The 23209-nt window shown below is 32.6% G+C and overlaps 4 protein-coding genes across 5 annotated transcripts; 2 read left to right on the forward strand and 2 right to left on the reverse strand.

Annotated features, from left to right (window-relative positions):
• The first annotated feature begins 1988 nt into the window (after nucleotides 1-1988).
• Nucleotides 1989-3768, forward strand: LOC123893045 (wound-induced basic protein). Its single transcript, XM_045942965.1, has 2 exons — nucleotides 1989-2129; nucleotides 3486-3768. The coding sequence occupies exons 1-2, from the start codon at nucleotides 2059-2061 to the stop codon at nucleotides 3556-3558; spliced, it is 144 nt and encodes a 47-aa protein (XP_045798921.1). The 5' UTR covers nucleotides 1989-2058; the 3' UTR covers nucleotides 3559-3768.
• An 899-nt stretch (nucleotides 3769-4667) lies between these two features.
• Nucleotides 4668-8179, reverse strand: LOC123892512 (cytochrome P450 714C2-like). Its single transcript, XM_045942320.1, has 5 exons — nucleotides 7703-8179; nucleotides 6585-6811; nucleotides 6012-6253; nucleotides 5470-5842; nucleotides 4668-5319 (listed from the first exon to the last, which is right to left on the reverse strand). Exons 1-5 carry the CDS (start codon nucleotides 8007-8009, stop codon nucleotides 4894-4896), a joined length of 1575 nt encoding a protein of 524 aa, XP_045798276.1. The 5' UTR covers nucleotides 8010-8179; the 3' UTR covers nucleotides 4668-4893.
• A 2221-nt stretch (nucleotides 8180-10400) lies between these two features.
• Nucleotides 10401-12827, reverse strand: LOC123889895 (cytochrome P450 714C2-like). Of its 2 annotated transcripts, none has more exons than XM_045939403.1 (5): nucleotides 12387-12827; nucleotides 12032-12258; nucleotides 11681-11922; nucleotides 11200-11572; nucleotides 10401-11083 (listed from the first exon to the last, which is right to left on the reverse strand). In XM_045939403.1, exons 1-5 carry the CDS (start codon nucleotides 12688-12690, stop codon nucleotides 10658-10660), a joined length of 1572 nt encoding a protein of 523 aa, XP_045795359.1. In that variant the 5' UTR covers nucleotides 12691-12827; the 3' UTR covers nucleotides 10401-10657. The 2 variants fall into 2 exon arrangements, with proteins under 2 accessions (XP_045795359.1, XP_045795360.1); XM_045939404.1 differs by having other exon boundaries at nucleotides 10465-11083; nucleotides 12361-12489.
• Nucleotides 12828-18814: 5987 nt separating this feature from the next.
• Nucleotides 18815-20538, forward strand: LOC123893024. The gene has a single exon (XM_045942939.1). The coding sequence runs from the start codon at nucleotides 19045-19047 to the stop codon at nucleotides 20380-20382; it is 1338 nt and encodes a 445-aa protein (XP_045798895.1). The 5' UTR covers nucleotides 18815-19044; the 3' UTR covers nucleotides 20383-20538.
• Nucleotides 20539-23209: the final 2671 nt, after the last annotated feature.

Here is a 23209-nt window from a genome sequence, read left to right on the forward strand (position 1 = left end):
AGGATTGAAGGCACCTGGATTATGGTCGTTCAAGCCGGCAGATGATCTGTATATGTTCGCTTTATAACTTGAATCGTTTACCATTGTACTTGTCCTCCTCACGTCTCTTTACCTCTCACGTTGTGGTCTACATTGCATCGTATTCATCCTTAAATCGCCATAGTTCCAAAATTTGCTCCAGTTTCCACAAAACAGTTACATGATTTTGACGGCGACGATGTCCACGTTTGAAACAATCGATAAGCGAAGTTGCGCCATCAGGCAATTGGTAGCAGGATGGCGATATTGGACGACGACAACAATTTGGCGAGACGGCGAGTTTAGATTCATGAAACCAAACATAAAAGAAACAAAGTAAAATAGAAACAATAGATGATGAACCAAATTAAAGTGAGTTAGTCATCAACGAACAAGTACGCCAGTACACAAACATTATAGCGACAAAACAAAGGGCAGTTACATGTTGATAGTTTATTTTGAAGCAACAAGACACAGTGCTATGCTCCGTTGTAGCCAATTAGCACAAATCAAATCAATAAAATATACCATGACGGAAAATTGTTAAAGGCTTCATAATTGTGTTAGTCTGTTAGATTTAAGTTATACTCATCGATTTCCACTCATGAATTATACTCATGAATTATACTAAGGTCATCAATTGAAAATATATAAATCAAATCAAATTAAATTAAATAGAATATAAGCACAGGCAATTACCGTGGCAAAAGGGGTTATATTATATTAACAGGTACCGAAAATTATTGAGAGGATTCCATGAAATCAAGAGTACACAGTTGAGAAAACTTAGCTTTTAACAGAAAAACGAGTCAATCGATTACCGCTGTGGGCGTCTTTCTTTATCTCTATGATGGCTTCCAGAGAACAGCATGAGGACAAGAATTTGTTGAATCAACTATGACTTCCCAAACGAACCAACGACGGCGGTGACATCGTCAGAACTCAAATGGAAAGGTTGGTATGACGGCAAAGCAATATCACCGTGTTTATTCAAAAAGAGAGTGGTAGGCTGGGAAACAATAATTTTACCGCAGCCCCACGGTGGGCGCCAAAATGTTCTGGTAAAAAACAAGGGGGTTTGTATTATTGATTAAATGGTGTGATTACACTCAGTTCAATCCCAACAACCCTGGGAGTTTTATAAGTCAGAATTCGATCAGAACATAGGGGTTTGTATTATTCAAGATTGATAACTGATACAAGTATGTCAGAGAAGAAATTGATTCTCTTTACAAGAATGAAAATATGGTGGTTTCTCATGATGAGAGTGAGTCTATGTAGAATCAGTGAAAAAGTTCTCCTTCTTCTCTTGAAACAGACCCTATTTATAGGCGAAAAATCTTCCCTTGCTTCTTAAGTAACTGCCTTGCTTGGAGAGGAATTCATGGGTAGTGGGCGGTTACTTTTCCTTCTTCTCCAAGCTTCTTCCTTCTTCTCCAAGTTTCTTCCTTCTTCTCCAAGTCATGGTGGATCATGCTTATCATGTGTTTTTCATTGTTGTTTTCACGCTTCTCCTTTAGATGCTCCCATTGGGCTTTTTCGTATTAGGTCTTAACAAATCACACCATGGTCCATGGCCCGGTACAAGTGTGAAATTGTCAGTAGTTAAGTAGCTAATATAGTTTTCTATTTAATTATAGAATGTAAACTTATAAAATCCTGAAAATTTTATGTATATAGGCGTTAGCTAGTTAAGTAGCTAACATAGTTCTCTATTTAATTAACGGACCAGTCAGTAGTCAGATAGACATGAGTATTTTAAAAAAAAATTGCAGGACGTGTGAAAAGGTTAGTGGGTCTAAAAAGAGAATCTGGTCATCGTAGTTGGGTTGGACCCCTAATTCAGAAGCAATGAACCCAACCCAACATTTTAAACCCGGTTCTGGAATATTCCTTTGTGACGGTGCTCCGAAGACCCGACCCATTTGGTTTTCATCCAATAAATAAATTCTGAAATGTTTCAGAATTGATAGACGCTGGAGAAGAACTAGGGTTTCATTCTCGTAATCGAAATTTCTCTATCGGCAAAACAAAGACACCATGATTTACGACGTGAACTCTCCCCTTTTCCGATCCTTCCTCAGCCAGAAGGGAGGTTCCTCCGATAAGAGGTTTTTTCTTCTCTCCTTTTTAGGATTTATTCGTTTGGTTCAATTTTAATACAAAATGGTGTTTTTTAATTATTATTTTTATATTCCAATGCGATTATTATGAAATGTTTTCATTTCTGGTCATATTTCTATGGTTATTATCATTGCCCATTTTCTCATTTGTGCTATTTGTTTGTGTTTGTGTTTTTGTATTTTTTTTTGTGTTGCGAATAATAAATAAAAAGAGGGAAATTTGTGAGTGTGTTAATGTTGGCTTCCTTAGTATGGTCCTGTTTGGATAAACAACTTATTTGCAGCTTATAGTACAAGCGCGCTTATGTATAAGCTTACATAAGCTATTTTTATAGCAAAAGATGTCATAAATTTTAATTGCTTTTGTATATGCTATAAGCTGTTTTCACGCACAGATAATAAATTGAGAAAATGGAAGTGATTGAATGCAACTACATGTGTCAATGTTGTATGTGTTAGTGTCTTATTAGTGTTACACTTGAATAAGCCTCCATATTAAAGATTTGGTTGGTGCTACATAGCTTAAATGTGGAACTTGGCAAGAACTGAAAAATGTTTTAATTTTCCTCGTGAAACTGCAAAGTTCAGAGCAAATTTTTTGTGAAAGTTAAATTGGAATTTTGGATTGAATAACCAGTCTTTTGAATGTTTTTTCTCTTTATGTTTTTGTGTATATAACAAATTTAGTTAGTTAAGAAGGATTTTGAAAATAAATGGCTTGTTATTAGATATGATTAATGGTATGACATTAGGCTATGGTTTGTTACTTGTTCCAATTCCATTTAGTGGAAGAGATTTCCACGGTTGTCATTTTGTAACTTGTTTGGTTTGTTAACTTTCTTGTCTTTGAAGTTTTGAAATTCAATTCCAGTGTCAAAACGGAGTTGTAAGCTTGTAATCATGGACATGGATATTATTATGAAATAAGTTCTGTATTTGGTGCCATGTTAGGATGTAATAAAGCTGTTTAGTTTTCTTGTTTGTAGACTGTTTGTGATGTCTCTCTGTGTCCTATTGTTGTTTTGCCTGCATAAATTGAATGTTTTGTTGTTAATGTGACTCACATATATTCTTATATTGAGAAGTCCTTAGCCTCTCCATTGTACGACTAAAGGTTTAGTCTAGATTTTTATTTGTATGTTTATGATGACTTTACTAAGCTCTTGTTGAAAATATATAGATTGCTTTAGTTTCTGCTAAATTGTTTAACGATGTTATTTTGCTACTTGTTTCCCCTTGCATAATGGATCATCCGGTTAAATATATGGTCACTGTTATTAAGTTCGTGTTGATATTTGAGATTATGTTGTTGGGTTTTAATCAAACTAATGTCTTGTATGTCAGGAAAAACGAGGAGCAGAAGCCAAAAGAACAGAGATTCAAAGCGAACGAGAACAAGCCTGTTATGACAGAGTGATGACTGCAATGCTCCATTCAGCTGCAGAATGAAATAGCATAGCAGTTTGTTATTTTACTAGTACTATGAAATGGAAGATGTTTTTGGTTGTTTTCTATATTGTAATGGTTTAATTTTGGTTATGTTTAAGACGATCCTGTGATGAAAATGTTTTGACTATAGAACACATGTAATGAAGGTACTTATTTAAAATATTTTCATTATCATGGAGACATGTTATCTGATAATATTAACTGGTTAACATTTTTAGTGGTAATATGAAAATTTCAATTTGAAGAAGAGGGTGTCATGTAGTGATAATCTTTGTGTGCTGGTGATTGACAAGAAGGCGTGCAGAAGCGCTGTAGTGATTATTAAGAACCAGCTTAACGTTAACTAGCCTTTGCGAGCTTATTGTGCCAGAACTAGACACTGTCATATGTGATATCAATAAATTATGAATTTTTTTAGAGCAAATAGAATATACAACGGAAATGTAAAAATAATTTGGAAAATGCTAAATAGTGCCCCCGGGGCACTAGTTAAGGATACAAATATAGAGATCAAAATGTGTGAATGTGTGAACAAATTTACTTCAGAGATCCAATTTTCTCTATTCCTTCTTGACCCATCTCATTCTCAACACTTTGTCCTCTACTCCGTCCATTAAATAATCGAGAAAAAGTAAATGATTGAATAAATTTGTATTGTTTGGTGTCACTACCTACTATTCAAATATGTATATGCTAAATTAACTGAACATGTGAACATGAGACAGGAATAATTTATAATAGTGTCCAAGGAACATATTATTTAAAGAATGATGGTAGACAATAACTATGATATATAGTAAGTTTAGAAGAATATTTCGGGAGAATCTGAGTTCGATTCTTGATAGGAACAATTCTTAACTAGACTTTCTTAACCTCGCGGCCGAAATCTGGATTACCAAGGCCCCTTCCCCTAAGAACCGTAGGGTTAATATATCAAAAAGGAATATATCTCCTCTATCTTCCTTTTCATCATTCTGTAATTTAAGAAAGCACATGAGGGAAACTAAGAAGTAGGCCTGGATTGTTGCGTATGCATAACTATGCTATTAAGGCCACAAGGAATATAATAAGCAGGTATTGCTGTGTAAGAGTAAGGACTTAAGAGCATAATCAATATGATAAAAACACACTTTAAAATGAGAAAGCAAATGGTTCATAAGACCTAAGTAAAAATAGCATTGCTTATGTTCTCATTATCCATTTTAAACAAAACTCTGTCTTATTCCTATAACAACCTTTCTAAGCCCTATAATAAGTAGAGCATCAAAGAACAAGGTGAGAAGCATTTTAGTTACATCCTTGCTTAAATTCTTGTCATATTGAGAACAACTCCCTTGCCAGGCGCTATAAGCAACCGAAAGGCCGGTGAATGAACATAACTAGATGAAAGAGAGAAGCGAAACTTTGACAGAATGAGAGACAAAAACACCTTCAATTCTATCATGGATAAATGCTGTCCGGGACAGACACGGGAGCCTATTCCAAATGGCATATAAGCTTGTGGAATCTTGCAGGATTCAATCACGCCATTTGCAAATCTTTCTGGTTTGAACTCGAGGGCATCAGGTCCCCAAATATCAGTGTCATGCTGCAATATTGAGATTGGAATCTGAATATTTATTCCTTTTGGAACTTCGATACCTTTTATGTTAATATCTTGTAAAGCTGTTCTGGTGACAAATACTGCTGGCGGATAAAGCCTCAAAGTCTCTTGAATCACCATGGTTAACTGCAAATGCAACATTTTTATAGAATATCGTTACTTAATGCATAAGAAATTTTCTTGCCAGTCGATGTCTAAGGTCAAGATGGTTAATCTGAAGTGTGCAATGGATTTAATATATTTCACGGAAACATGTAGCTTAAGTGTAAAACATACCGTTTTCATGCTTCTAAGCATACTTGCATCTGGAATACCATTTCCGCAAACTTCAAGCACCTCTGCACGAGCACAATCTTGCCAATCTTGGTATGTAGCTAACAACATTAAGCACCACGATGCTGTAATTGAAGTAGTATCATGTCCAGCAAAGAATATAGTTTTGCAGTTATCTATAATGAACCTGTCTTGTGAGATTGAACTTGATAAGAAGCTGTCACTGCCCTCACAATTCTTTGCACCCTCAAGTATCATTTGCAAGAGATCTTGCTCACGACCTCCTTCTTGGCGCTGTTTTACAAGCTTTGATATATTTGAGTTAATCTCTTTTTCTAATCTCCATATCTGTCTATTGTTTTCGTTTGGCAAGTATCTGAAACAGATTATGGTACCATTTTCCACATTAGTATCATCACTAACAAGAACAAGAAAAATAATGGTTTATGTACATCACATAGATTAAACCGAAAAGAAAATTTTAAAGCGGAAAACCAATTCACTATAACATGAATATGAAATCCTTTCAATGATCACGCACGTACCTAAAGCCCGGAATTCCAATATATATTTTGGAGAGGAGTTTTAGAAGATCTCCAATCTTTGTGAATATTTCTTTCCCTTGGACATAATTGCTCCCAAAAGAAACTCTAGCAATTATGTCAGCAGACAAGCTTCGCAGATCTTCATCGATTTTAATCTCTGAGACTACTCCGTCTCTTTCTATTCTACTCTCCAAAGATCTTACCATTATATATGTGGAGTCAACTATTTGATCAATCATTGCCTTCAAAATGATTTGCAAAGAAACAAAATTATTAGAGTGCTGTTTAAAACAACATTTATAAGCAGTTAGTTATATGTGACAGCAATACCATCGGTATTGTCCGTTACAGATCAAGCGTTTTGAGCAAATTTCACTATGCTATAGCTCGCTATTTGATAACAATTTGTACTAAATAGCATATTGCAGAACAATTGCACTACGTTATAGCGATATCTACTATAGCTGCTATTTGACAACATTGAATGTTGCATACATGCTTATCAGTAATCATTAGCTTCTGAACAAAGTTTTTTCTGAGCAAAGTATTTATTGTGGGGTATTGTAGACTTACCTTGACCTTGTCAGGGTACAATTCAGGCGCGATTATCTTCCTCTGATGAACCCAAATAGGCCCACTTGATGATACTATACCTTGGCCTAGGAGTGGACCCATATCTTTGGAAAGATAAGAAGGTTTTCCTAGATTCAAAGAGGTGTTTAGGAGAATTTCCTTCACCAACTCCATATCTGTCACCATTAACCGTTGTACACTCCCAGAAGAAAACAAGTATGTAGGACCTGCATTATTTATCTAATCAAAATCATAGTCTTGAAATTAAAAACTAACAGCATTAAGATCCTACTATAGAAGACTAATCCATATTAGTAATTCCTGCAAAGGATTAATTTTTCTTGCTTTTTCTTTTGGTGCCTTAGTATTTATTTCTTATGTATTTGATTATTGCTAGTATAAACTTGTGACAGGATCACTCAACTATATCTACGTGACAAGAGCTCAGTCTTATGGACCAAATACTTGGTACCAAACACAGCCCACAATCGTCGAGTCTAAAGGGTGAAGGTGCTCACCTCAGAATGACGAGCGGCCATAGAGTTTGGTACCAAACTAATGGCACATTTGAGGGCTGACAGTCCCTTTAGCCCCTTAGGCTAGACGGGAGGGCTACCGTTCCATTACACCAAAAACTCCCACACTATTTGGGAAGCAAAGCTAAGGTTAGTTTATAAACAACAACCACACTCTTCAACCCAACTAGATGACTTTTACAAAGGACAAAACTGTGAGGGCTCACACAAGCCCAAATCAGACAATACCTCGGAAACGTTGTGAACTTGATTCCTTTCATTGAAAATGCTACAAGTTAACAAACCAAACCAAAATTCTGTGACAAACAATCTCTTAAGAACATAAACAACTATAACCAAACCGTTTCACAATTTAATTAGCAGAATCTTATCACGTGTCTATCTACAGGACATTTATACAACTTCACCACTTACATAAAAAAAAATCTCATGAAAGTGATTTAAAGGGCAGGTTTTTTTTTCTTCCCAGCTTCTTAAAATTTAATCAAAACCAAACATGAAACATAAACATATAGTGATGATGAATGAATGTATTCTCAAAAGTCAAAACAAATAAGTATGAGAGAGAAGAAAGTAGTTGACCATATTGTTTTCTCCATTTGTGAATATGAGGGAACAAAGTTGAAGTCCAATTATGAGATATAGAAACACAAACATCTTCATCTTCTTTTTCTTGTTTTTGTTTGGCTTGTGATTCTTGTTGTTGGAGCAAAAGGGTCTTCATTTCTTGGATATTACCAAAGTAGAAGTGAGGAGTAGGGCCATGAATACCCTGCTTATGAAGCTTTGATCTTAGTGATTTTGGTCTCAAAACCAAAACATTCAAAAAATGAATCAATCCAAACAAAACTGCTCCAAGAGCCACCACAACTTCAACAGCTATGCTCATTCTCTCCAACACTACACTCCTTGTTGGTGGTGATTCACTTTCTTTTTTGATTTGTATCAGAAACAAAAATATTATTTTACTTATGATATTTTATTTCTTAGTAGTTTCTGTCAGAAAAAAGAAAAAAAAATTCTACATTCAATAATTCAATTTTATGCTTTTCAAGAAATAATTTGTTATTGTTTTTTTTACTATATATAAATAAAAATATTATTTCTTTCATACATTTTTTTTGGTAGATTTTTTTCCTACATTAATTACTTTGCTAATAGAATAGTTTATATAGTCAAATGTCAATGATTTTTTTTATATAGTTAAATGTGGATAAATTTAAACATTAATAATATATAAATAAGTATTCTTTGAAAATACTGTTAGTAAAATATTAAACTTTAATCATAAAAGAAATAAAAAATTACGATATTATTGTGAGTCTTGTGACAACAATAAATATCACATATAAATAATATTTATACACATATCTTTGAAAATATAAATATAATAAATAGGCATATATAAATGTTATTTTAATAAAATATTTGAAGACAGAGTTTGCTGCTGGACGGGAGATAAAATCTCATCTCCATCTTCAAATTTTTTTGGGGGGATTTTTTCCCTTATCTTGAAAAAAAAAATTCTCCGTCTTCAAATCTCCAAACGGGATAATCCTCGCATAAATCTCCCGATAAAATTGACCTTCCTAATAATGACACACAAAATATACAACCTCTTTCAAGATTGATGACGAAAGCTTAGTCGGTATTTATTAGTATAGTACATATATTTTATGAATAAAGAAAAATAGTACATATATATTTTATTACAATTTGCGTGTTCCATCTTGCAAGTTTCTAACTTAATTGATTTGTGTACATGTAAGCAACAATCAATTTGCTTGTTCAAAAAGAAACTTCTCAGACCAATTAATTGCCTTCTAACTTCCAAGTATTTACTTGTTATATAAACTATTCATACAAATATGACTTTGAAGTTTTCTAAGTCTTAGCAAATTATAAGCTTTCTTTTATGTGTATGTCATCTCATAAAACTTTGTTTATATGCATTTTTTACTAACTAATTAAGTTAACTTCACCAAACTCAAACCATTTTTATTGTTCCAATGTTGGTTCTTCTTTTGAAACCAATTACATTTGTTGTGATAACATTATGGAGTTTATTAACTCGTTTAATCTTCAACACTATTGCTTACACAATTGTTCTCTTAATTCAAGGCTTAAGAACTTCTGGTGAAGGCTCACTTGGAATATTTCAACAACTTGCTGACATCATAAGGACATGTTTTGAATTCATCCTTCAGATAATAATTGATTCAATGAGTTCCATAGTTTCTTTAGCTTTTGATGTTCTTAAAGACATAATCACAGGATCAGTTTCTGCTACAGGATCTATTGCTGCAGGACTTGCAGAGAAATTGAAGACTTCATTTGAAGAATCATTCGAACAGGTGCCGGAGCTATTTGGTGAACTTTCAGAAATGATGTCAAATATGGTAACAGAATTGTGGAACAATTGCATGGAAGCTGTTGAATATGTTACAGGAAATGCTTGATTTTAGTGGCTATATGATATCATATTATTTTCAGTAACATTGACATATTAGGGAGGTTAGCTAGCTAGCTTGTTTGATGAAATATATCCTAGCATCAGAAGCTGTGGATCTTCTGAAAAAAGTTTAAAGAGTGATGCATAACAATGTTGCGTCTCTTAGGTCTCTCGTGTGTAATTATCTTGAATATATAATGATATATCCTTTATTTAGTTAGCTAGCATTTTTGAATTTTCATTTGGAAACTCTAAACCAAACCATGTTTCATGGCATAGTCACATAATTCGCTGATTACCTTGGGAACTGCAAACCCGATTCATGTGTGCCGGTTCTCAGTACTTTTACAAAATGGTATCTGCAAATTTGTCCAGAATTTGCAGCAAATTGTGTACCAGTAAAACTAGTAATAAAAATATTAACTAAATAAATATTAAACTACTTCTTCGCATTGGACTGTGCTTATCTGTTATCACTTTAAAAAACGTTAACCCACCGGTGAAGCAGTGTAATACTTTGCCTACACCTGTTCTTTGAGAATCTGTTGTACGCTTATTTAGTGTAGTTTACCTCTCTAAGCTTCTGAAACTTCTTCGAAGTTTTGTACCTTACCGCATACCCCAATCTGTACCACATACCAAAGACAATTGCGAACCAGGTGACTATGATATAAGGGTAGAGAAACACTTCAGCAGCACACGCCAACGTTCTCTATGCTGACAGGCTTTCCAATTTAGTTGAACTTACAAATGAAATGTCCGGCATTTTTTTCTTGCCTTCGGCACATACTCAGTCAGTTGTGCTTAAGAATGAACAAGTTGCAGTGATAGTAAATTGAGAACATATTTTAGGAATGAATAATATACAAGTGTATTTATAAAAGTGTATTTATATGTATGATACAAACATGACCAAGTCAGTTACAAGCTGTAACAGACTCTAAATACCTATTACAAATACAACTAACTCTACTATCTCACATTAACTAACTAAAGCTCGAAGCCATAATCTAATTAACAGTATTATTACTATAATAACCACTTTCACAAGAACAAGGGGAGAAGTATTTCAGTTACATTGTTACTTAAATTCTAGTCGTGTTTAGAACAACTCCCTGACCAGGTTCTATAAGCAACCGAAAGGCTGGTGAATGACAGTAACTTGATGAAAGAGACAATCGAAACTTTGACAGAATGAGAGACAAAATCACCTTCAATTCTATCATGGATAAATGCTGTCCGGGACAGACACGAGCGCCTATTCCAAATGGCATATAAGCTTGTGGAATCTTGCAGGCTCCAAGCACGCCATTCGCAAATCTTTCTGGATTGAACTTGTGGGCATCGGGACCCCAAAGATCAATGTCATGCTGCAAAATTGGAATTGGAATCTGCATATTCATTCCTTTTGGAACTTTGATACCTTTTATGTTAATATCTTGGAATGCGGTTCTTTCAACAAATACTATCGGTGAATAAAGCCTCAAAGTCTCCTGAATCACCATCGTTAACTGCAAATGCAACATTTTATAGACGATCTTTATTAAACGCATAGACAATGCGAAATTCAATATATGTCATACCATTCATGCTTCTTGGAAACATGTAGCTTTAGTGTAAATCATACCGTTTTCATATTTCGAAGTTTACTTGCGTCTGGATTACCATTTCCACAAACTTCAAGCACCTCTGCACGAACACGATCTTGCCAATCTTGGTATGTAGCTAATAACATTAAGCACCATGAAGCTGTAATTGAAGTAGTATCATGTCCAGCAAAGAATATAGTTTTGCAGTTATCTATAATGAACCTGTCTCGTGAGATTGAATTTGATAAGAGGCCATCATTTCCATCACAGTTCTTTGCACCCTCGAGTATCATTTGCAAGAGATCTTGCTCACGACCTTCTTCTTGGCGTTGTTTTACGAGCTTTGATATGTTCGAGTTAATCTCTTTCTCTAATCTCCATATCTGGCTATTGCTTTTGTTTGGCAAGTATCTAAAACAGATTATGATACCATTTTCCACCTTAGTATCATCACTAACAAGAACAAGAAAATAATAATATACAACAAAGGTACGAAAGTCCTTCGATGATCATGCATACCTAAAGCCTGGAATTCCAACATATATCTTTGAGAGTAGTTTTAGAAGATCTCTAAGCTTTGTGAATATTTCTTTTCCTTGGACATAATTGCTCCCAAAACAAGCTCTAGCAATTATATCAGCCGACAAACTTCGCAAATCTTCATCAACTTTAATCTCGGAAACTACTCCATCTCTTTCTATTCTACTCTCCCAAGATCTTATCATTATATTTGTGGAATCAACTATTTGATCAACCATTGCCTTCAAAATGATTTACATAAAAAGAAAATTACCATAATGCTATTTTAATTCTTAATCAACATGATTTCGAAAGATCTTAGCATTGTATAGCATTGTATTATACACTTACCTTAACCTTGTCTAGGTACAATTCAGGAGCAATTATCTTCCTTTGATGAGCCCAAATGAGACCACTTGATGATACCATACCTTGGCCTAGGAGTGGCCTCATATCTTTGGAAAGATAAGAAGGCTTTCCTAGATTCAAAGAGGTGTTTAGGATAATTTCCTTCACCATCTCCATATCTGTTACCATTAACCTTTGTATACTCCCAATAGAAAACAAGTATATGGGACCTGCATGTATTAAAATCATAGTAAAATTTAAATCAAAACCAAACATGGAACATAAAAAATAGAAATGACAATGGTGATGAATGATTGTTTTCTAAACAAAACCTATAAGAAAGGAGAAAGTAGTTGACCATATTGATTTCTCCACTTGTGAATATGAGGGAACAAAGTTGAAGTCCAGTTATGAGATATAGAAACACAAACATCTTCATCTTCTTGTTGTTTGTGTTTGGCTTGTGATTCTTGTTGTTGAAGTACAAGGGTCTTCATTTGTAGGGTATTACCAAAGTAGAAGTGAGGAGTAGGGCCATGAATCCCTTGCTTATGAAGCTTTGATCTTAGTGATTTTGGTCTCAAAACTAAAACATGCAAAAAATGGATCAATACAATCAAAACTGCTCCAAGAGCCACCACAACTTCAACAACTATGCTCATTCTCTCCAACACTAATTAACCTCTTCCACTACCTATCGTTGCTTAGCTTTCTTCTTTGATTTGTTTCAGATAAGAAGAAAACATTCCAAAACAATATTTAAAGTCTTTTGGTTTTGATTATTCAAACAATATTGTTCAATAATATTTTAATATAATAAATACTCCAATCTCCAACACTTACTTCTTCCACTTTATATTGTTTGTTTAATTTACTTTTTTATTAGTGTTTTATTTCTTGGTAGTTTAATTTATTCCTTAATTCTTCCTCATTCCTTAATAAATATTTTTTTCCACTTTTTGTTTGTATTACTTCTCCGTAAGCATCAGTTGGTAAGAACATTGCATGTAATATGGATAGCTCAGTTGATAGGACATTGCATGTAATATGTAGAACTAGAGTTCGAACCCTAATATTTATATTTTTTTGGTTTTTCATCACCAGTTTAATCTGGTTCAGGGGTCAGTTGTTTTGGCATCAAGTGTTTTCATCCCCCTCCTGATCACAGTTACGGGGGATCGAACTGTGGTCCTTCCTACCAAGTTTAGCGTCAATCACTACTGAACCAACTGACAATTGATATATTTATTCACCTTAAAAAAATGAAATTCTAGATACTAAACTATTTAAAAAATGAAAAATAAGAAAGATATTTGTTTACTAACACATAAGCTTCCCAAAAAAACACAAACTATCCAAGCAATCTATTTTTCATTAAACCTGAATACGTGGAGAATATAATTAATTGTATCTTCTTTTAAGAGGAGTGTTGTCTAAACATAAAATTTGGGGAGACATAATTGACACATTTTTTTACCACTCACATGCACGGAAATTAATGCATGCAAATAATATTAAAATACAAAAAAAAATGTATTTTTATTTGAAAATTGTGTTGGAATAATATTTTCCATTTTTTAAAGTCAAATTTGAAGATCACAACGCTTCTCCAAATCCACCACCTCATTTATGACACGTGCATGAAATAATTTTGTGTTAGCATCATCTTCTTTGAACCATAGTGATTTTGATCTTTAGAGCTGCCAAATTATTAATGTTATCTTCATCAACTTCCACACCTCATCAACATCCACCATGATCGAACCCAAGCAAAGTTCAAAACATGAACTAATAACATAGCTTCCGATTCCAATTTCCAACCAAACCCAATATAATAAGTATAAAAAAAATCTTGTCAATTTAGTGTCTATCATATCGACAGATTTTCATATACTTTAGAGACTATTATCGCATATATTTTATCGTGTTTGATTATATAATTAGGTAATGTTTGTGTAGTCGTGGATATGTACTAGTTATTTGAAAATTGTTAGAATACGAAAAAAAATTAATTAAATAAGGATTGCATGTTCTGTAAATTTCAAAGGGTTTCGAAAGAAAACTTTCGATACATGTTTAATTTTGAAACATTTTGGAAGATACTTTTCGAAATATTTTTTTTGCATATTGAGAAAAAATGACTATTCCAATGTACCTGCATAATTTATAGTATATTAAAAAAATGCTAAATCAAAATATAATCTTCTAAAAACAAACATTACCTATTCTTTGATATCAAATAAGTGTAAAAAAATTTTATGAATGATGCAATTTTGATTTGAGGCTAAAAACGTGAAAAATTGTGAGATTTTGAGAGATTGAGTGTTGAAGAAGTAAAAGTACAAACATGCAAGCGGGCATAAATTGAAACTCACTCATTTTAGAAGTTACCTTAGTATCATTTTTGAAAGTTATTATCTTCTAAAATCTCGTGTGTTCAAAAATTATCTTTCAAAACATTTTGAAATGTATAATTAGATATTAGATTTTTGAGAGCTTGAAAATAATGTGGGGCCCTATGAAGAGCAAAGTTCAATAAATAATTAAACTAATAACCAAAGAAAGTGGTGCAAGTCTATACTTCTAAATAGAAATAATATACTAGACAAAAAAGAAAATAGAAATATTATATGTACTTATTTTTAAAGCATTTACAAAATTTGTTTTAACTCACTCTTTAGAGAGAGCAACATTATGTAAAACTAATTCTCATAATTTTAAAATGAAAATGAAAATTGTGTCTACTTATAAATTTATGTTCAAGTAATTTTACATATGGTGTGAGATCGATGTTTAACAAAAAGTTCCTCCCTAAATAGATGATTAGGTTTCTTTGAAGGAATTCCTCAATTATTACCCTAACCTACTTGGCTAATCAACCGAACAACTTTGTACATAGAGGTTTGGAATGGAAAGGGTAATATATCAAATTTTTATAATTTTTACTATTATACAATTAAAAATATTAATAGCCAACATTATACATAGGCATGCGTGAAATAGTCAACTGTGTCAATCAAATTGGGACGAGGAAGTATATCACAATGTACTTTTGTCTGAATCTCTCTATTGTCTTTATCTTCAGCCACCCATGTTTTTCAACAAAGGTATTAAGATAACAGGTAAATACTACTTCCTCCGGTCCTAATTATAAGAGAACTTCTACTTTTTAAGTTCATTGAAATATTAATGTTTTTGAACTATATTATAGTTTAGATACATTAGCATTCCAATATATCTAAAAAGTAAAAGTTCTCTTATAATTAGGACGACCAGAGAAATACTATTAATGTTAAATATTAACGGTAATTAATCTCGGTCGAAAAGCAGTCTGCCCCTCAATAAAATTGGTAAAGTAGTGTGCATACCCTTGAACATATTCATTGTATATAAATTAACACCGCCCAAAAAATTATTGTGATTAGAAGGGGTTAGTTAATGAATTACATGATAGTGCGTTGGTCCTCCTTTTTCCAAATTGTGCTTTTATGTTTCTGTTGTGTCGGTTAATAAAACTTTTTTAAAGGCAATAATAATTTTTATCTGGTGGATCGAGGTTGACATTTGCTAATATGGTTGCATCATTACATTTTCGATCCTCTCTATTATTGTTTTTGCTTCTTAATTAATTGAGTTTTATGAATTGGGTGTTTGTTCTGTTTAATTTGGTGATACATTGCATCATTTCAGATGTAATATGAGTATGTGATTCATATATATATATATATAAGATGAGCTTGTTATGATTTTACGGCAAGATGAATTTAAGAGGGTGTGTAATAACTTATTTGAGTGAATCTTATGTAATAACTATCCACCTTCTATAAAAAATTGCAGAAGACCACTAAATCATGTGTTCGAAAGTCGCAAATACGAAATTAAAAAAAAAAAAAAAAACTTCAACTAATACAATGGAAACAAAGGCAACCTTACAACTGCGACCTATGATTCAATTTAGAGTTTCAGTTCGAGCGAGAAAGCTAAACGTAAATATATTTTTGTGTTTTTAAACTTTAAGATAGACAAAACTTAAAATAGTTAGTGGAGTCAACAATTTAGCTATTTTTTTATTTTGTTTAATGTAAAATTCTGAAATTACATATAAACAGTTCTATAAAGATCGGACTACTTGACTACACTATGGGTGTGTTTGTTAAGGCCAATAAACTAGCTTATAATTTATTGGACTAGCTTATAAGCTTGTTAGACGTGTTTGGTAACAAATTTCTCTAATTAGTTTATAGCGTTTTTTGAGATGCTATTTTAAGTAGAATTTAAGCTTATAGCATTTTACATTTTATTCCAATTTTACCCTTATTATACTAGTTTTAATAATTTTTATTTTTTTTCAAAAAAGTTAATTACCCACGTTTAGGAATGGTAACTGCACTTGGTCTAGTAACTGCATTTGGTCTTGTTGAATTTTATTTTCAACGGAATCCTTTTATAGCATATTAATATTTTTTTTTTGAGTCAGTAGCATATTAATATTTATTTCTTTTTTTACATATTTACTATTTTAAATAAAACGATATAATTTTCCATTAAAAAAAATCTGATAATAAAGTTAAACAATTTTAGTTAAAAAATTTCAATTAAATTCATATATCACAATTATAATTTTCAAACTTTAATTTTAAATAAATTAAATATTTAAAATAAATTATACTTAAAAATGTTTATAAATATTAATTTTAAAAATAAAATTAAACATACATGTATTTTTATGTCATTTTATATTGATCAGTCACTTGAAAAACAAATTTTATCAAACACTCCAATTTAAATTAACCAATTTTTCAGCTATAAACTAGTTTTTCAGCTATCAGCTAACTTATAACTTAATTTTACCAAACAGACCCTATATTTTGAATTCATGAATTCGAGATCGATTTTATTTCCATCAATTTCAACCCAAAATCACGATCACATCACACATGTATATGAGAGTATACGTTGCTGTAACTTCCGTTGCCACCATTTGTCTCTGTAACCATAACCAACAACCACTTTGGATGGATTGAACCTTCTAGGGTTTTTGTTTTACTTTAAGATTCTAGTAATTATGCATGTTTTCTTTTGCACAATCATTATTAAAAAGAAAACATAAATAAATAAAATAAATCTGAATTAGACATTATCTATGAATTTAACCCACTATAAGCACATTTAAATCCACATTTCCGAGTTGGACAAAAATAACACCAAATTCGTTTTGACCTAGCTAGTCAAAATTAACACCAACTTTATACACTAATACATAGCCAATCTGGTTGGCATAATGAAGTGCCCCCATTTCTGTATCACGTCAGCTGCACCATCATCTATTACCATTTCTATATAAACAATAAAAGAATCTTACTGTTTTTTGTCCCAGAAAAAAAATAAAGAAAAAGAATCCTATTGTTTTGTTTTTTGCTAGAGTACAATGATTGATCCATACTCCATGTCAAAGGGGAAATGTAAAAAAAAAAAAAAAAGTTACTGGTCGACATTTAAAGAAAAACAAACAATGTGTATGAAGACCTTTTTATCTATAAAGTAAAAGTGTAACCACAGACCATATGGTCCTTGTAAGTAAGGAGGGGGGCATGAATAATTGAGTAGCAATCAGTAGCTTCCATTGTGCAATTCTAAATAGTCCCTTGTCCTCAAATTTAACTTGTCCTGTCAGTAATTTAACCATGAGAGTAGTTTTACCTTAGTGAATTTGTATCTAATAAAGTTCACATTAATTCGAATTTTTATGGGATAATTAAGACAAAAAGTAGAGTACTTGTTTCGAATTGAGTCAATGTCTAATATAATCACCTCAATTTTCCAAGGTTACTTACGTAACACAACAAACACAACGAAGGATCTTGTTCATGCCACAGTGAAATCATTCCATCCGTGTAGAATCGTTAGATTGATGGTTACAAACTGTTCCTTCTATTTAAGCTCGAAAGCTTTCGTGCCAAGGTACGATTCAACCACTTTCACTCTACCTTAATCATATACTGACTTAAACGTTTGAGTGCTAACATGTTTTGCAGACACATTCGTCACTGCTAACCACCACTCCAAGAACCTGTCACCACCGTAACTGCTTCAAACCTCATCGTCCGAGTCAATCAGATTTGTTAGAATCAGAACAGATGAAAGGTGTCACGTCACTCGTTATAAATTAATTATTAATTAATTATTATAAAGAGACTTGCAAGATGAAATGTGTCACTCATAAATTCATTGCAACCTATTCAACATTTAGACTAATCACATAGACTTGAACATAACAATAATCACTTAGACTTGAACATAACAATCTCTCCGTTGGAACCGATGAAACACGCATCTTGACTACACCTCTATGAGAACTACTAGAACACGCACCACCATCTAATAGGTCAGGATCCACTTTTGCTCCTCCACTAAACCTGAACGAGCTATGATATCATTTATTGGGAAGTCTAAGGGAGGGCAAAGAGATCAACAAGAAACCGATGATTCTAGATCAACCAAAGACAGGACACCGCATCTCTCCCAAAACTTCAATTCATTAGATATATATGAGACACTTCTTAAATATCAAAAATTTAGTTTATTAATTTTCGATGCGGGATTAACCACCCACACTTTAATAAAACCCAATGTACCATATGCTATATCCAAGTGAATATGTAATAAATCTTCCTAGCTGTTATTGTGGTGATTGAACAACAAAAAAGTGGTGGGTAACATGGTTGTTGGTTGTTATAGACAAGAAAGAAAGGTAGAAAAGTTTCCAAAGCTTCTTTTTTCATCAAAGATCAATACAAGTGTTATTTCTCACTTATAAGTTATAACTTATATATATCACTCTCTCTCCCCAATCTATTCCCTATATTCACGCCTCACTCATACACTTTCTTCTCTTTCCAAAAGCAAAAAACAAAAATCATCACAAAATCCATTCTTAGTGCTACTTTTCTACTAAACCAAACCATTTCTTCTATTTCTCTTTACTTTGTCACAAACACAAACAAAAAACAAAAAACATGAGTGAGTTATCTTTCTCAAACACTTCAAACAAGAACAATGAATTCTCAAGTAACATCTTCATCATCTTCTTCAATCTTTGTTTCTCCATATATTCTCACCCTTTATACTTTTCCTACTTCCTTTTCTTCTCTCCATATATCCTTAAACTTCTCTCTTTTCTTTCACCTTTGTTCATCACTACTACTCTTCTTCTCCTTGTTGCTCTTCTCACTTTCACTCCTAACCTTGTTCATCAAAAGGGTAGTAGCAAAAGTACTAGTTCTGATCTTTCTGAGTCTAAATTATGTTTTTTTCTTTCTATTTTGCAAAATTTTCTAGCATGGTTTGAAGGTGATGACAAAGATGAAGATATTGGTTTACTTGATGAGTTGGAAGCATATTTGGTTATGTTCCAAGCTTCAATCTTTGAAGTTCATGAACCAAAATTAGAAGAAGATTTTGTCTTTGAAGAAGTAGATGAAGAGTTTTCAGTTGAAGAAACAAGTGAAGTTTTTAGTCCAATGGAAGAAGAGAAAAAAGTGAACTTGGTTGAAGAAATTGAAAACCAAGTTGAGAAAGTAGAAAAAGTAGAAAAAGTTGTTGAATTCACCAAGGAAGAAAAAGTGATAGATGTTAAGAGTTTAGTAACATTGTTTCAAGAATATGCAGAGTTAGAAAATGTGTCTTGTGAAAAAGAAGAAAAAGAAATAGTCAAGCCTATATTGGATTCTTCTAAATTCAATAAAGTTGAAGAAAGCAAAGAAACATTATGGTCCATGAGAAGTGGATCCAAAGTGAAGGGTAATAAAGTGAGAAGTACTAAAAGTGATGAAGAACATGTTTTTGATGAAGTAGTTAAGGTGAAAGTGAAATCTCAAAGACTAGATTTTGGGAGTCCACAAAGTAATTGGGAGTATAGTACTCCAAAGGGTATTATAGGAAATAATGAAGAATTTAGTTCTAATAATCTTGGAAGTTTTGGATCAATGAGAGTGGAAAAAGAGTGGAGGAGGACATTGGCTTGTAAGCTTTTTGAGGAAAGACATAATAATGGTGATGGAAGTGAAGGAATGGATATGCTTTGGGAAACATATGAGAAAGACTCAAACAAGGGTATGAAGAAGGGTAAAAAAGGGAAGAAAAGTGAAGTTGAGTATTATAGTGAGGATGAGGTAGATGAAGAGATAGATGATGAGATTGGGACTAAGTTATGTTGTTTACAAGCTTTGAAATTTTCAACTGGGAAGATGAATTTAGGTATGGGAAGGCCTAATCTTGTGAAATTCTCTAAAGCTTTGAAAGGTATAGGATGGTTGCATAATGTAGGCAAGAATGGAAAGAAGAAGAATCACTGAATTATTGTTTTTTTTTTAATATTTTGTGACTTATGATTAGATGTAGAAATTGTGCATTTGTTTGATGATGAGAAGTAAATATTTTGCATGTCAATTATATAATGATGCTTCTATTGAGAAGTTTGAATGAGATATGATCTAAAATTGTGTTTATAAGTGTTGACTATTTAGTTGTTTTATCTTACGACCTGTTTTGTAGGATTTGAATTTTCGATCGTAATTGTTATGAAATTACAGATTTCGGCATAATTTTAACTATTTAATCTTAAATCAAAGACCAATATTGATAACCGCGCGTACAATTGAATCATAATTTGGGGTGAAATAACACATTCATGATTCATAGCTTCATCAAACATAGTGTAAAAATCTGCAGGGAAGAGAACTATGTTTCAAGCTACCAGAGGAATCTTACAAGTTACAGCAACTATGTCTCTGGTGCATGATTAGATGTACTTTAGCATTTGCACTATTAAAAGAAAGATCATTATAACTTGCATGCTTTTTTTTTATAATTATTTCAGGACCATTCATGTGTGCTATCTCACATGACACATGTTCTTTAGTAGGACTGGGAGTTTTGTTGTGACAATAATCTCAGTTAAAAAGAATAATGATACAAAAAATGCAAACAAATAACGAAGTTCGGTTAATTGTGTCTACGTCTCTAATTGTCAAGTGGCTGCAATTTCTTTCTATTATTTTAGTATAAAACTCAGTGGCAAACCTACTTAAGAGGTCACTCAAAATATATTTTTGCATGCACTTCATTACCACTCTTGCAAACAAGATCAACAGACACATATTCAAATAAAAAATGTTGCTTCACAATGAAGTTTTTTAAATTTTTGAATTATCCCTTCCTTCAAATGGGTCATGAATGACAAAAAAAAAAGAATTGGATTGGGTTCGGTTCGGCCCAGTACAAACAAGCCCAGCATTTTACCAAACCAAAAAACCATTACCTTACACATCGCAGCAGTGTTGAATTTAGGCAATAAAAAAATAATAGCTTCTCTTTAGGCCCTGTGTTTTTTATTCCTCCATATGATTTACAATTTTGCCCTTAGAAAAAAACTTCGATTTCTGTTTACCGAATTTTTTTTGCTTTGAAAAAAAACTTCGGTTTCTGTTTCCCGAATTTTTCCTGAATTTGAACTAGAAAAACTTCGGTTTTTGCATTGCGAATTTTTTTTCAAGGGCAAAATTGGAAATACGAGGGGGAAAAGAAACATGGGGAGCCTAAAGAGAAGCTATCTAAAAAAATCTCCCTCAGCATGAACCAAACATAAATCCTAACTCTCAAATTGTAAAATTCTTTGCACCATAAAATAAGGCCAAATTTGATTCTAAAAAAAAACAAGACCAAATTGTCTCTGCTGCACTGATGAACCAACACAAAGCTTCAATATCTCAACCAGTCACCATCATTATCCCTCCTCCCCCAATTTTAACCAAAACAATAATGTTTCAATTGAGGTTGATTTAAAATCAAAGGATTGTCTGAAAATGGATCAAAGTTGACATAAAGATGTTTGACATAATATATGGACATAACATGTGTCACTGTCATCTTGAACACCAAATCCTTCAAGTAAAAGAGAATATGTAACAAGGAAGGTTTAGCATATTATGATGATAGATCTCTGGCCTATTAATGACTTTAAACCAAGTAAAACCAGTAAAAGCAAAATACATAGAAGCTAACTTGTCAACCAAGTTATTACCAACTTCTCTATAAATATGAGACATACTAAAATTCATATCTTTCGATAAAGCGATACAGTTCGACCATCTAATTCTAAATTATCAAAGAATCATTGAAGGAGATTTGTAAGCCATCAAGGAATCAGTTTCTAACCATAAATTTCACCAATCATTTTTATGAGTTATCTCAATAGCCTGCATAATATCAAGCAATTCAGCTTGAAATGCAGTAGCCTGACCAATATTCAAAGTAAACCAGCCTATAAACAAAGCATGCATGGCTATTCTAAATACACCAACACAGGTAACTTGACATGGGAAACCTAGAGTTTCAACATCCATGTTGCATTTAGTCCTGAAATGAAGAGGATGCATCCATATAACTTCTCTAATTACATGAACTTTTGGTGGATTAATATTGACATTGAATGGTTTGAGCATCAAAATATTGATAGAAGGTAAATTTAGTGGCATTTCCAGCTAGCAAATTAGCAATGATATATGCTTTAGTTGATCTCAAGTTTGGCTACACATGATTAAATCTTGCTTCTTTTTTTTTAATAAATAAAGGGACCAAATATATTAAATAATAAAACACTCTACATTAGCATAAGATGTGCAAAATATAGAGGTTAAATAAGTAGTCGAATTACATCACAAACTACAAGAACACTGGCTACAATACTAAAAGAGAACACATCAAGTATTCCTAACTATATTGGCACCCCGCAATGTCCCTGTCTTTTACCCGAAACTCATATTATTAAAATATGAAAATAAAATAATTACATGGGAACTAGACCTTAGCTCAAAGAAACAAGATGGAAAACAATCTCAAATGGTACGGTATTGAGGGAATCATAACTTATCATATAAAAAGTCATCACGTAGTGTGAGCGGTAAGAAAGGTCACCGCCTCATTTAAAAGTAATTCATTTAAAGTTTAAACTAATAAAGTAAAAATACATAAATTTTTACCAAATGAGAAATACATTAAATTAATTTACAACTAAAGAGCAGTCTTCATTGGACTAAAGAAGGGGGGAGTTAGATTCTTTTGTTGGGTAAAATAAAATGCGACAAAAAAAATTCTGGCAAAGTAAAATCGAAACCAAATTAT

The sequence above is a fragment of the Trifolium pratense genome, linkage group LG6, assembly GCF_020283565.1.
Source record: "Trifolium pratense cultivar HEN17-A07 linkage group LG6, ARS_RC_1.1, whole genome shotgun sequence".
In the NCBI taxonomy this organism is placed as follows: domain Eukaryota; kingdom Viridiplantae; phylum Streptophyta; class Magnoliopsida; order Fabales; family Fabaceae; genus Trifolium; species Trifolium pratense.